The sequence below is a fragment of the Perca fluviatilis genome, chromosome 3 (assembly GCF_010015445.1).
Source record: "Perca fluviatilis chromosome 3, GENO_Pfluv_1.0, whole genome shotgun sequence".
NCBI lineage: Eukaryota > Metazoa > Chordata > Actinopteri > Perciformes > Percidae > Perca > Perca fluviatilis.
The window spans coordinates 43,025,978-43,040,827 of record NC_053114.1 but is presented as its reverse complement, the minus strand read 5'-3'; the positions used below and the strand labels follow the sequence as shown (position 1 = coordinate 43,040,827).

General features: G+C 44.0%; 1 protein-coding gene across 1 annotated transcript in view; it reads left to right on the top strand.

Annotated features, from left to right (window-relative positions):
- LOC120556519 (SH3 and multiple ankyrin repeat domains protein 2-like) overlaps window positions 1-14,850 on the top strand; it is a 287,467-nt gene that overhangs the window by 264,360 nt on the left and 8,257 nt on the right. Inside the window, exon 23 of the mRNA XM_039796163.1 lies at window positions 39-2,538. Coding sequence (XP_039652097.1) covers window positions 39-2,538 — 2,500 coding nt within the window. The remainder of the gene's footprint in view (window positions 1-38; window positions 2,539-14,850) is intronic.

The following is a 14,850-nucleotide window of genomic DNA, read 5'->3' as shown; positions in this document are numbered from 1 at the left end:
TCGTCACATGATTTTTCTTTCTGCTCAATTTCTCCAAGGTACATCGGAGGATGAGAAACAGGGATTCCTCACACCTCCCCTACTCAAGTTCTCCCGCAGCCTCTCTATGCCCGACACCTCAGAAGACATCCCTCCTCCTCCAGCCATCTCACCTCCTTCGCCACCGGACTACAACTCAGCTGCTGCCCCAACGCCCAAGAGCTACGGCACCACTCGACCCAGCTTCACCCAGAACTCACCCAATGCAGTGAAGACGATTAGCCGGACCACCGACGTTGGTACGTTAAGGCGTGGCTATTTCCGCCAGAGCTCCGAGCACTTTGAGACCACACGCATTCGAGGGCGTACACCTGTGCCGGAGAACCCTTACTCCGAGGTGGGCAATAAGACACTGTATGTGCCAGCCAAACCAGCTCGAAGGAAGGGCATGCTAGTAAAGCAGCCCAACGTTGAGGACAGTCCCGAGAAAACGTGTCGTATGCCAGCTAACCCCTCGGGCGCGGTTTCCATGCCTACTACGCCAGTAGAACGAACTTGCTCTTCCATTCCCATCCCCACTATCATCGTAAAGGAGCCCTCCACCAGCAGCAGTGGAAAGAGCAGCCAGGGTAGCAGTATGGAGATCGAGCCCACCACCCCTGAACACCCACCTCTAACGCCCACTGTTGGTGGTTTGCGTCCTGAAGACCCTATGTCTCTAAGCAACCCCTTTGCGGCAGCTATTGCCGGAGCAGTACGGGACCGGGAAAAGAGGCTAGAGGCAAAAAAGCATTCAATTGCCTTCCAGTCAGTAGACATGGGGGATGATGACTTCGGTGGTCCCACACCAACACCTCGCCTTCGCCATTCAAAGTCTATCGATGAAGGCATGTTTAGTAGCGACGAGCGGCTTCGAAGGATATTGGGTCCTCCTCTCGCATCACAGCTTGGGCCCCCTGTTGGGGGCGGTAGTGGCAACATGACAGATTTCAACACTCCTGAGCCTACAGTGGTACGGGAACCTCTAAACACTAGAACAGGCCAGTGTCCCAACCTGGACAGTCCTGTTAGTCTCCCAGCCACTCCTCCTAAGAGCCACTACAGGGCCAATGGGACCTACCTCCATCCTGTCACCGGCAAGCCCTTGGATCCTAATTCTCCACTTGCTCTGGCCCTGGCAGCTCGTGACCGGGCGATGAAGGAGCAACAAAACCATCCTCAGAATCAGGCACCAAATCCTCCTCAGGTTCAGCAAACGCCCAAGCACGAAGCCCAGTCCCTCCCAATTCAGCCAAGCCACAAACCAGACCTCAACCAACCGCTGTTTATTGACACCAAACTACGCTCCGGGATCGAGACAAGTTTCGCTGCAATCTCCTCAGCAACCATGGGCCGGCCTGGCCGAGGCGGTCTGCGGAGGCAGGCCACAGAGCAGAAGTATGAGTCTGATGGGGCACGGGAAGAACGGCAGCATCAGGCAGCTGAGGAGAGGAAAAGTGCGCCAGCCGATGTGGCAGACACATCACCGCCCAAGTCAGCCGGGCTGTTGATGGTCCACACCAGCAACGAAGCAAGCAACAAGGTGAACAACCAAGAGGTGGAGGGGCAGGACAGCAACAGGCCTTCTGAGCTGAAGGACCCCAACCAACCCGATCCTATCAACGCTACAACACTGTCCGTCAATCCTCAGCCACCCTCATCACGGAGGAGGAGCATTCCCTTAGGCGAGTCCATGGATGAACCCGTAAAGCTGCCCTTCCGCATCCCCCCTCCCCCTCTGGCCTCAGTTGACATCGATGAGGACTTTGAGTTCTCGGAGCCCCTTCCCCCGCCGCTAGAGTTTGCCAACAGCATTGACATTCCTGATGACCAGGCTAGTGCCATTGCAGAGATGCTTCATCAACAGAGACGGAATGGGGGACACCCTCTACCCCCATACCATGCTCACGCCCCACCGCCTGTCACTGATCAACACAAACGGGTGGCAAACAGCATGCCCCCCTCGTATCCTCCCCCTCCACCTGACTCAGAGTCAGGGGTGGGTGACTCGGGCATCGAGGAGGTAGACAGCCGCAGTAGCGGGGATCCTCAGCACATGGAGACCACCAGCACCGTTTCCAGCATCTCCACCCTGTCATCGGAGGGAGGCTTCTGCGACAGCGCTCTGGAGAGCCTTTATGCCACCGCGGACGGGCATGCCTTCCTGGTGGATCGGCCCCCTGTGCCACCCAAACCCAAGGGCAAGTCCGTCATCAACAGAACATCACTTTATCATGATACTCTCATTGAAGAGCCCCCGGAGTCCTATGGGTCGCCTCCTCAGGCCCCTCCCCCTCCCCCTTCATCCTCAGAACCTCCTAGGACTCCAACTCAAAGGACATCCAAGCTGTGGGGCGATCAGCCCCCTGAGCTGCGCAGCCCCCCATCCACACCAGACTCCAAGAACACAGTTATCACCGAGCTGAGCTCCATTCTGCAGCACATGAATCGCGACAGGCCAGCCAAGCCAGGAGAAAGCCTCGACTCCCCCACGGGGACCAGGGGGGGCTTCGGAACAAGGTACGTCATAAGTCCTGACTCTGGGTTTCCAAATTCTTTTTATCTAAATTTTTTTTTATTTTGTGTATAATGCCCCATATATCAGTCCCAGATCTTCCTTCGTCTTTTACTTTAGTTAATAATCTATCTCAGTGGTATGTTAATTGTGTAAGAAATTAACTTCTCTCTCCGTAGGTTGAGCAAACCCTTTACAGTCTACAGTGATTTGATAGCAGGATGCAAGATGCAGTATTTGCATGTAGCATGGTCTGCTGTTGTGTCACAGCATGGATACTTGACATATCTAGCCATTCAGATAAATTGGGTTTTATTTCACGTCTTCATTGACATATCTAGCCATTCAGATAGTTTGGTTTAATTTCCCCCGGGTTTTGTGACATCTATCACAAAGGGGACTACCAGCTGATCCACTGCATGCTCATCGTTGATTATACTTATGAGTTTGGTTTTGTGTCGACAGGATTTTCAACTTTGTCTCCTGGTGTGTAAAAGGAGGCTTCATATTTATATAAAGGATAACCCCACACATGGATCAAACTTTATACATACACACAGTACAATGTAGTGAAATTCTATTACTGCATTTAACCCATCCTAAGTATTAGAAGCAGTGGACAGCTATACATACAGCGTCTGGGGAGCAATTTGAGGTTCAGTGTCTTGCTCAGGGACACTTTGACATGTGGCCGGAGGAGCCTGGGATTGATCCGCCAACCTTGTGGGGCAACCATTTTATCTCCAGGCCACAAGCCACCCCTGATATGATGTGTGCCATTTCGTAGTCTGGGAATTTAGGAAGCGATGCAGCAGTAACGTTGGGGATGGCTAGCAGAAACAAACCTCCTTGAGCAGAAATGGAAAAAGAAAACAGTCTTTCGATTTTGGCAAGTTCAGTTTCAAAGCCCTTCCACATGGTTTCTTTCGACAAGACTTAAGTTATTTGCACGTACTGTCAATGTGAGTTGAGTTACCACCGTCGAGTCTCCACCACTTGAGCATGAAATATTTGAAAAATAGTACATTTACACAACAGTTAAACAATGTGCCATTAATTTGCAATTTATCGCGAGTTAACTATGCATAATCATGCAATTATTTGCAATTAAATATTTTAATTCATTGACAACCCTAACATATACGTATCTTTATATATATATATATAAAGCATAGCTTTGCAGGTTGTCAGAGGTGAACTCTTTTTATATACAGTAGGTCTCTGTGCATGATGATGCCGAAACCTGGCAAATTCTCTGTTATGACAAGACCTCAGAAGAAGAAATAGTTCCAGCACGTACCTCCCTCTAAAAGCACACATTCTGTTGTCTTCAGCAAATGCTAGCAGCTACTAACTTCAGTCAGCCACGTGGATCATTTCTGTTCACGATATTTGGCAGTTGAGATTAGTGTTGAAACATGCTTTTATTGTGGTAGAAGTCCAAGTCTGTGAGGTCTGTGTGTCATGGAGTCATGATGTACACGCTCTTCACATGAAGTTCTGATTAAAGAGTGACTCTGAGTAGTCAAACCCCCTATTTATAATGTAGCACACTGGTAGACTAGGGCTGTCAAAACTGGCCAAAAGATACATAAGTTTGAATATATTCGAATATCTATTTTTGCACATTATGTCCATAAGCGGCAGCCGCATGATAAAAAACGCCATCAACGCGCCCACTGGCTTGCTGTGAATTCTCTTCCTGATATATATATATATTAGAATTTAGAATATTCGTTGACAGCCCAGGTGTAGACATTATTCACTCAGCTCATCCTTTCATTTAGATGCAATGTTTCTAAAATGAATGTTTACTTGGATAGAAGCACAAAGGATCAGCTCAAATTTATAACAGTAACTACAGGTTATAAATGATGAAAGTGAAGGCTGTTTACTTGTTGATAGGTAGGATTAAGGGATGGTACATTTGATATAACAAGATGGATTTCCTGCAAAGCCGTGTTGTAGATTGTTCAGGAAACGCGGGAGTCACATTTGCAGGAACTGGGACAACGATTTGATGGACCCTGCTCCTGAACCAGCTCAGCTCATGGTTTTTTAAACTCACATCCCTCTAGTATGAGAGGGAAATAAAAAGCACGATGAATAATTCACTGCTCGCATGCATTTTGTATGAATGGTCCCATCGCTCATCAGAGAGGTGTAGAGAGCAGAGGGAAGGAGTTGATTCCTCCGGGTGTCCGTGCCTTCTGATCTAATAAACACAACACAGTGACGTCCATTTGTGGTAATTACAGTGAGATGCTCAGCAGCTGCTTAGGTCCGGCCTTGTTGTACCCTCCTTCATGCTTCCCGCCACATACTATCATGTTATCTTCATTTCCATCTGTTGACCTTTACACCTTGTACTCATTTCATTTTCAGCTCGCGCCTCTCCATCTTCATCTCCATTTTCTCCAGTCTCCTGTAATTCCTTCACCTCTTCTTTCTCCATGCCCTCTATGTCTCCATCTTCACAGGTAGGTTCCATCGGCTGCTATGACGTCAGCCCAAAGCCCCGTTTCCACTTCTGTGTGTTTATTTTTTTCACTGTCGATGTCATGCTGCACGGGTTTTAGGAAGTTATGTTGTTAGTTTCTGCCTGTCCGTCTGTGTGTTGACACAACGTTGTGACCACGGTCACTCAAGAAAAGAAATTACATACTTAAACTTAGGGCGGAGCGATATCTTCAAAACAATTTAAAAATGTTTTTTTTCACGTTGGATCGTTTAGCTGTCAGCATTTTAACCGTGTTTAATCCAGCTACTAGCTAACGGTAGGCTAACGTTACCTAGGTACCCCAACCCTACTATCGCATATATTCTTCTATATCTTTTCGCGATCGTTTCCTATCTAGTATACAGAGATAGGCTTTACTTTGTGGTTATTTCATATTGACTATTTATTTGTTGAATTACCAGAAAACATTCTACATCATGACAGATATCGTTTTTTGAGATATGAAATGACCAATATCGGGATAGAAGATTTTGGCCATATCGCCCACCACTACTTGAACTATATTCTAAGAGTAGACAATAGACGATGATCAGAATTTAGAGCACTTTTCTGCATAAAGTTGAATACTCGTGAGGAAAAATGGAATGGAAAATGACTATTTAATACTAGATATGATACTGAAATCATTTTAATGTTGCAGAATAAATTATACATAATGCAAAACGAATCAGCCCAGTTAATGACTTCATCACAATGGCCTTCTGTTTAATCTCACAGTGATTATGGTGTGACGTTAGGCATCTTCAGTGCCTCTTGTTCTGCCATTTTTTTCGGAAGGTTGCTTTGCCTATAAAGGGAAGAGTGTGCTTGTGCTGTTAGCTGCGTTATGATGCTAAGGTATCAGGTGCATGAAGCTGGCAGCCTCTCAAAGTAAACTGTTTATTCCCCCCAAGCCATGCATTTGCAATGAGTTTCTGAACTGAGAGAATTGTGTTGCACAGGGAAGTTTCTTATGACTTCTAGAAAGCAGATACGTTGATCAACTTTTTGTATGCTATTTGTGACGCATGTCAGGTTTATTGCAAATATAATCTGCCATCTGGGAAAAGTATTTTACGTCAGCTTCTCAGTAACAATTACAAGAGGGGATGTGTTGGTTTATTGTTTAGGTCCCAGTTTTTCCCACTCGGCCCTTATAAATTGCGTAAGAATGTGCCGACAATGGCAGCGAAATGCTGCTGTAAATTTACACCCTGTTCTCCCGCTCTGTGCCGGGAATCTCCGGGGAGAAACCGGAGCTGAACTGGGAGAGTGAGTATCTGCTGGGCATCAAAAGAGTGCGGAGGCTCTACTGCAACGTGGGCATCCGGTTTCACCTTCAGGTCCTCCCCGACGGCAGGATAAACGGTGCACATAATGAAAACCAGTACAGTGAGTTCTATACTACAGCTGTAATCGGGCCTTAAAAGTTAGGCCCGACAAGTACATTTTGATTGACAGCTTTTTAAAAGTCCGAACCCGTTTACAGTCCGACTGTACAAAAGGCCGTCTATCAGCAGTGGTTGTTAGAGTGCATGTCGGAGAATAGCGCCGACACGCGCTTCACACCGCGAATGAGTCATTTATAGATTTTTTTAACATAATTTATACATGACTAACGTAGGCTATAGGCCACTTGGAAGTTGGAACAAAGAAATAGAATAAGTCCTCCAGAGGCCAGCCTCCGTTTTACCTCCTCAGCATCCATTTGCGCGCTAATCGAAACGCATCACCTGACCGCTCATTTACCGCGCAACCCGGAGCGCAAGCCCGAGCCCGTGTAAAATCATAGAAATTAAGACCAAACCCAACAGGTAGACTTTCAGCTCTATTCTCTACCTCCACCAATGTAATGCAATAGACATAACAGAGAGGCAGAGTCAATACGCATGGATCTGTCTATCCCCTCTATTCATCTGCATGATCATATGTCATCTGGCTCTGAGGCAGAATCAAATGTCTTCCACGGCAAATACAAAGTTTATAATATATATATATATATATATATATATAAAGTATATACAAGTATCCATCAGTGCTGAGCACCCCCCTTCTCCCCCTCATTCCCAAAGCTCAACCATGACATGAATGTATGGACACTTTTAGACACAACTTATTTTTACGCAGCCCTGTGAGGGCGGTCGAGAGACCAAGAGCCGTGCACGTCATCCCCAGAGAGCAGTCCAAATCCAAATGAGTGAAAGGCAAACTTTATACTTTTATAGCACATTTTATACTCAAGAAAAACATGGTGTGCTTTGTGTGAAAATGTATAAAATCCAAAAAAGTGATTAAAATCCGAAATGAAGAAAAAAAGGAAAAGTTTAAAATGCTTATGAGCAAATCTGGGTCGGTACTGCTGCCTCCCATAGGATGGTGGTCATGCACATGCACCTGTAGCTCCTAAAAACACCAGAATAAGAATAACTTGTAGAGTTTGGCAGTTTAATACAATACTAACTGTTTAGCTAGCTAGCTCTAATATCTATACATAAACTGACGCATGGATGGATCATGACAGAGACAAAAGTTTGACTAGTACTCACAGGGTGTCCTTCCAGCGCTCCCTCACCCACACAGATTATTTAAAGGGTAACCAAGCTGTAATGTAAAATTAATGGGCAATTGCGCACCTTTAAAGTGCCCATATTATGAAAAAAATATTTTGTGTCTCTGGTGCTTCCACACGCATACAAACTTGGAATTAAACCCATCCATGGTGTTTTGAGTGAGATACGGTTTCTGAATGTGTCCTGCCTTCAGTCTCCTGGTGAGCTGGTCAAAATCTGCACGGCTTTCTACATCACTAGCCGAGACGAAGGGGCTAACCGTTAGCATGCTAGCTCGTGCTCAATGGCAAAAACACTGCTGCAACACACACAAGTTCACCCTAATCTACAAAAGAACTACTTCCATGTCCCTGTTCTGCAGGTATTCCACGCAAAGTTGGAAGTGCAACTCGTTTAGAAGAAGTCTCCCGGCTAATCCTGCCTTGTAACTGACCAAAGTTGTTTAAACAGCTAGCTGATATGATCCTTACCTAGCTACTGAGCATGTGCGACTGCCAACAAAGATGGAACAGAAGTGAGATGAGTAGTATTAAAGACCGAAAATCTGCGTAAGGAGGCAGGTGTATGGTAGCCTCGTGAGAGCGTCCTGATCTGGCGAGCTCAAGTTTTCTACTCGCAGATCAGTCTGGCATCTTGAGACAGAAAATTTGGAGCCGTTCGCCAAACGACCGACCAATCAGCGTTGGTTTTGAGGCGGGTTTAGGTGTGACGCAACGAGAAGCGACTGTTAGTCTAAACAACGTGGCGGCTTCCACAGATGAGATGAGCGTAGCTATCGCAGCAAGTTTTATCTGAATCAGAAAGTATTCCTTCATTGAAAGAAGAGCAAAAAATGGCACTGGAGGCTTTTCTCGGAGGAAAAGATGTTTTTGCTCTTCTCCCGGCAAGAGTTGGATCTGATTGGTTGAGTTGGCCCGTCTATCACCAACTATAGGTGGTGATAGACAGATGGTTTATCCAATCAGCTAACCAGTATTTTCGCCCCTTCCCAAAAGTTCTCCAATGGAAAGTTCCCAGATGGATATGCCGAGCAAATGGGAAGCGATCCATCTGGTGGAGTCAGGTTAGGTGTATGGTGGATGCCGCAAACAACCCAGGACTTTGACCCAGGAGAATAGGGTTCACGTCCCGTTCTGGTCCCACGTGTCACTTAAACGTACATTTTGTAACCCCACGATGATCTTTCCCAGACCCTAACGATGTGTTTTTACCCTGCACTTAAAAAAAAAACAACGCCAAAGTGAGTAGCCAGAGTGTCAAATATCGCCGCAGATGGGATTACATTGGGATTAGTTGAAAGCCCCCCCTGCGTCTGTCTGAGAAGCTTAAGGAGATGTTTTGCGTCAGTAACTAACGCCAAAGGCCCCTGACCAAGCGTCACGCTGGGAGTGGGAGACTGTGTTTGGGTTTGGGGAGAAAAGGGACTTGGGAGTGGGAGACTGTGTTTGGGTTTGGGGAGAAAAGGGACTTTGGCTCTCTGTAAGGTTGTAGGCAGAAAGAGACCACCGCGTCATATGAAGAGGCCTGCGGAGGGGAAAGGTGGTCCTGCTTCTGTTCTGTGGCTGTCAAACAGATGGCAACAGAGATGCACAGAACATGGCCTAGATTCACACATGCTCTCTCCCTCTCTCTCTCTCTCTCGCTCTCTCTCTCTCTCTCCATCCTTTGCACTCTTGCACAATCTCCGGCTCTTCCTCTCTCGTTTCTTTCTTCCCCTTTTCTTCCTCAGTGTGTTGCCGTCAGCCTCAGCACCAGTGCTAACATTCAGATTTTCTCCTTTTGGACATTTGTGGGTATTTTCTCTCTTCTTTTTTTTTTTTTATCCCTGTCTCTTAGCCTCCTAGATTAAAATGTGCGTTGGTTGTGCCTGTGGACGAACGGGTTGCCTAGCAACCGGCTGATGAGAGCAGCCTTGAGGCCCGCAGTGATGTCAGTCTGAGTCAGGGGAGGGACGTGTGTGTGTGTGTGTGTGTGTGTGTGTGTGTGTGTGTGTGTGTGTGTGTGTGTGTGTGTGTGTGTGTGTGTGTGTGTGTGTGTGTGTGTGTGTGTGTGTGTGAGAGAGGGATGGAGCAATAGGATGGCAGGCCTAACCCTCAGCAGAGTTCAACATCATCTCACGCAGGTCACGTGTCGCGCTGCTTTAGTAGGCCACCGTTATGTAACCCAGCACAGCCAAGTCAGAGTGTGTGTGTGTTTGTGTGTGTGTGTGTGTGTGTGTGTGTGTGTGTGTTTTCAAGCTTCTATAAATAAAGGCAGAGAGTGTGGATGCATGCCAATGAGTGCGACCCTTAATGCGTGAGCCGGCGTGCGCTAGAAAGAAGCAGGGTGTCATGAAATGTGTGGGCGTAGAGAAGGCGAGCTCTCCCGCCACAGATATCAATAGCGCTGCATCACTTTCCTCCGAAACCTGCTCAGCTGACTGAGAGCGAGACGTTCGCTCTCAGTCAGCTGAGCTCTGAAGACCAGCGAGGGACCACGTGCTGACGTTACGCGTTTGTGTGTGACTGTGTGAGTACATTTGCAGAATGTGTCTGTAGGTTGGTTGGTTCCACAGAACTCGCTCAGCTCGTAGCTGCGTGGTGTAAAGCTCTACGCGATGACTTTTCTGGGAAGTAACAAAATAGACAAAATGAACTAGGGCTGCAACAAACAATTTGTTTCATTGTTGATTAATGGGTTGGTTGAATATTGGATAAATCAATGAATCGTTTGGTCCTTATAATGTCTGAAAATAGGGGTCAGGTCAGGTTAGAACTCAAGGTCCGACCGACAAACACATTCAGTTCAGTTAAAACAGGCACTCAAATAAACACACACTACAGGAACCTTAGAATGATGTACGTATGTAGTGTATAGTCATTTTAGGGCTTCGCCTTTTTAGTTCATTAGTCGACTAATCGGTCATTTGGGTCTTAGTCGACTAAGATTTCGTTAGTTGATTAGACATTTTTTCTGCTTATTTCTTACTTGAATGACACAAGAAGAAGAAGAAACACAGGATTTAAAGTGGTGCTTTTTCCTGATTCTTCTTCGATTAATCTGTGGATTATTTTTCTCAATTAGTTAGTTGATTGGTCTCTAAAATGTGGCTCAACGTTTCCCAAAAAGCCCAAGGTGACGTCTTCAAATGTCTTGTTTTGTCCACAACTCATAGATATTCAGTTTACTGTCCCAGAGGAGAGAAGACACTAGAACATGTTCACATTTAACAAGCTGACATCAGAGAAGTTTTGCCTTTTTTTTTCATAACAAAATGACTCAAACCGATTAATCAATTATCAGAATAGTTGGCAATTAATTGAATAGTTGACAACCAGACATGCACCGATTACAACTTTCTAGGCCGATTCCGATTTCCGATTCTCATTGAGTTAGGCCAGCCGATACCGAGTTTAGCCGATTCCGATTTCATTTTTTCTAACCACTTTACAGCACGCACAAATATTTATTTTCTATCTTTTCTTTAATAGAACATGTGTTTACCAGATAATGGATCACTATAAAATAGAACTATATAAATGACTCCTGGTGTGGGAAATTCACACACATCTAAAGAGCAATGTTAGAACCATTTCCTTCGTTTCACATCCAATATCACACTAAAAAATTTGATTTTGGGTGTTTGGTGTTGTCCCTCCACGCCCTACTTTCTCCTTGCAGGTGTTGCATATTTCAAACTTGTTATCTTCTGCACACACGCTGAAGAATATCCAAACAGCTGACATGTTGCAGGTTCATTCACCAGGTTCCCTACATGTGCGAGAATAGCGCGGACCCACGCGAGCGGGTACGCACAACACACAGCGGAGAAGTTGAGAGAAAGGAAAAAAGAGGCCGTGCTGTCGCGTCCATGTGTGCGTGCGTCCCTGAGACCTGCCGGTCGCCGGTCATGGCCGAGCACGTGAAAAACCAATTCCGGTCACCGGCCGGTCTATCGGTGCATCTCTATTGACAACTAATTGAATAATCGATTAACCTTTGCAGCTCTACATGTTTACAATGAACAGAAATGATAGAAACTTTCCTTCATCCACTGTCATCTGCAAGCATTGAGCACACTCTTGTTGTCTAATGCCATTAAAGATGCAACATGTCAGTGAATAGTCGGTCAGTACTCCCAGGCTGTTGTTGACGTGGGTGATGCTTTTTTAAGGTGAAGGAAAGAAAGATCTAAACCACATGTATCAAACTCATAGGGTTAGGGTTCACTATACATTTCGACCCACCTAGTTATTGTCACCTTTTCAACATTTTTGTCACTATTTCTGACGTTTATGGTGCTTTTTTCCCGAAAGTTTTTGCCACTTTTAGCAACGTTTTTGCCATGATTTTGGCACTTTTCCCGACAATTTCCCCCTTTTTTTTCAACATTTTTGTCCCTTTTTTCTGTGATGGCTGAGGAACTTTTTTGCTGACTTTTGTAGGGTTTATGTGGACCAAACTGTGAGCCTATATGAGACATGCAATAATACAGTCGAAAATATTTGGCTTTTTTTCGATTGAATAAAATGTCAATAATGTTTCTGGCCCTTAATGTGATTCTCATTTTCCAGTGTGGCCCTTAGAGAGAGTGAGTTTGACGATGATCTAAACTGCTTGAGACGAACAAAAATCTGCATGCACAAATAATCTGGTTTGCTGTCAGAGAAATTCATAGCATGACACTGTCCTGTTTCGTTATCCGTGACTCTCGGTCGCTGCAAGAAACGGTAATAAGGTCAGAGAAGCTAAACGAGGCGCTGTGCTAATTAGTCTAATAAGCAATTACATACTTTTCACATCAATTTCACTCCTGTAACAAAAAGTGTTTAATAGATAATAGAATACCAGGATACCAACTAGAGAAGTGCTTGACGGTAGAGCGGCAACGATTAATTGATGAATCGATTAGTTGTCAAGTATTAAAGTCGGCAACTATTTTGATAATGGATTTATCGGTTTGAGTCATTTTTTTTATGAAAAAAAAAGGCAAAACTTCTCTGATGTCAGCTTGTTAAATGTGAATATGTTCTAGTGTCTTCTCTCCTCTGGGACAGTAAACTGAGTATCTTTGAGTTGTGGACAAAACAAGACATTTGAGGACGTCATCTTGGGCTGTTTGGGAAACACTGATCCACATGTTTCACCTGTGTGTTGTGTATTTTCTGACATTTTAGAGACCGAAAACTAATCCATTCATCCAGAAAACAATCGACAGATTAATCGACAGTGAATATAATCGTGATCGTTGCAGCTTTACTTGACAGATGTCAGGTTCAGTTAGGGCTGGGCGATATGGCCTAAAAATAAAATCCCTGATTTAAAAAAAAAAAAAATCCAATTTAAGATTTAAATCGATTTTTTTCTCCCTCTACTTAAAATCAATCTGCAGAGTGACAAAGAAATTGTTCAAAACAAGTTTTATTTTGTTTTGACTCATACACACACATGGGGCATGTACCATTATGATTATTCATGCAGGAGACGAGGCCTAGATAGATAGATGGATGGATAGATAGATAGATAGATAGATAGATAGATAGATAGATAGATAGATAGATAGATAGATAGATAGATAGATAGATAGATGGATGGATGGATGGATGGATGGATGGATAGATAGATACTGTAGCTAGATAGATGCCTACCTACCTACCTTAGCTTGGTTTGGCACAGTGAAAACAGAAGGCCTTATCAGTTGATCAGATGTTATGTTCTTCCATGCATTCCCCTCTTTTCTTTTATCTCATGCATTTGTTTTGTGTGTCTGTGTTTTTTATCACATGTCTAATGTTGTCCTCTGTCTCCATCTCATCCATCCGACACGACTTCCCGTGGAGAAGCTGGTGTTGAAAAAAAGTACAAACTGTAAGTTTTTCTGCGCTCGGTGAAGGCTGCACTTTAACAATGGCCCAGTTCCATTTGGCCAGAACGACCCCCCCCCTTTTTAGTCCCCTTCACTTCCCCTCGGGCTGTTCCATATGTTACAAGTAGGGAGGAGAGATATCTAGGCTACACGTAGCAGCTCGCTACACAGAGACAGGGAGGTCAGATTTCAATTCTTGTGTTGACAATTCAATCAACTTATCAGCAGAATCACTCAGCAGGGAACAAGTTCAAATGGGGGGGTCCCTACAACATCCTGGGGGGAAGCTGAAGGAAGGTGTGATCATTCTGCATGGATTGCAGTGTGTGTGTGTGTGTGTGTGTGTGTGTATGTGTGCGCGCGCGTGTGTGTCTGTGTGTCACTGCTCCAAATATCAGCACATCCATCACATCTCTGCATCTGGAGCAAGGTTATAATAGTTTTGAATTTTCAATTAGTTTTTGTTATATTTTAGTTTTAACCTTTGGATTTCATTTTAGTTTAGTTTAAGTTGGAGTGTGTTTGATAGTTTTAGTTTCAGTTTTTCAGAAAGGTTTAGTTTTTATATATTTAGTTTGTTTTTGTCAGAGCCAGGTATAATGTCTCAGAAGGGTTTTTTGCTTTTTTTTTCACAAAATACATAGTTGGAGAACAACAATGATGTTTAATGTTTAATCTTTGTCCGATGTGAAGCTGTTACAGCACGTTGCCATCTCATGTCGAATCCGTTCAGTTTCTGTGGTTCACTGTCACAACAAGAGTTTTTTTTTAACTATATATATATATATATATATATATATATATATATATATATAAATAATATATAATATAATAATATTATAATAATAATATAATATATATTAAGCTGGCATATATTAACCTGGCAATATAGTTTCAGTTTACTAAAAATATTCTTCACTGCTTATTTTCATTTTAGTTTACTATAATAACCCTGATCTGGAGCAGCAGGTGATGTGAGGGTGATGTCACTTACTTACACACACACACATATACACACACACAAACACACGGTGCTGTGTTTGCATGCCGTGACTTGTTTCTTGTCTCTTGTCTCTTTGAGGCTGAAAAAAGCAACCAAAATATTGGGGAAAAACATTCGACAAAAGCCAGGGGGATTTTTTTTTAAAAGTAACAAAAATAAAGCGACAAAAACTACGGGAAAAAAAACATTGGAAAAAGCATTAAAAAAAGTAGGAAAAAGAAACAAAAATAACGGAAAACCAAAAAATCTGAAAAAATGTGACAAAAGTTGCACCAAAAAACAAACAAAAAAAAAAAAAAACGGGAAAGAATTTGAAAAAATGCAACAACAAAAAGTTTAAAAAGTGACAAAAACATTGTGAAAATGTATTTGCATTCTGTGTGAAAGTACTTCCCTGGT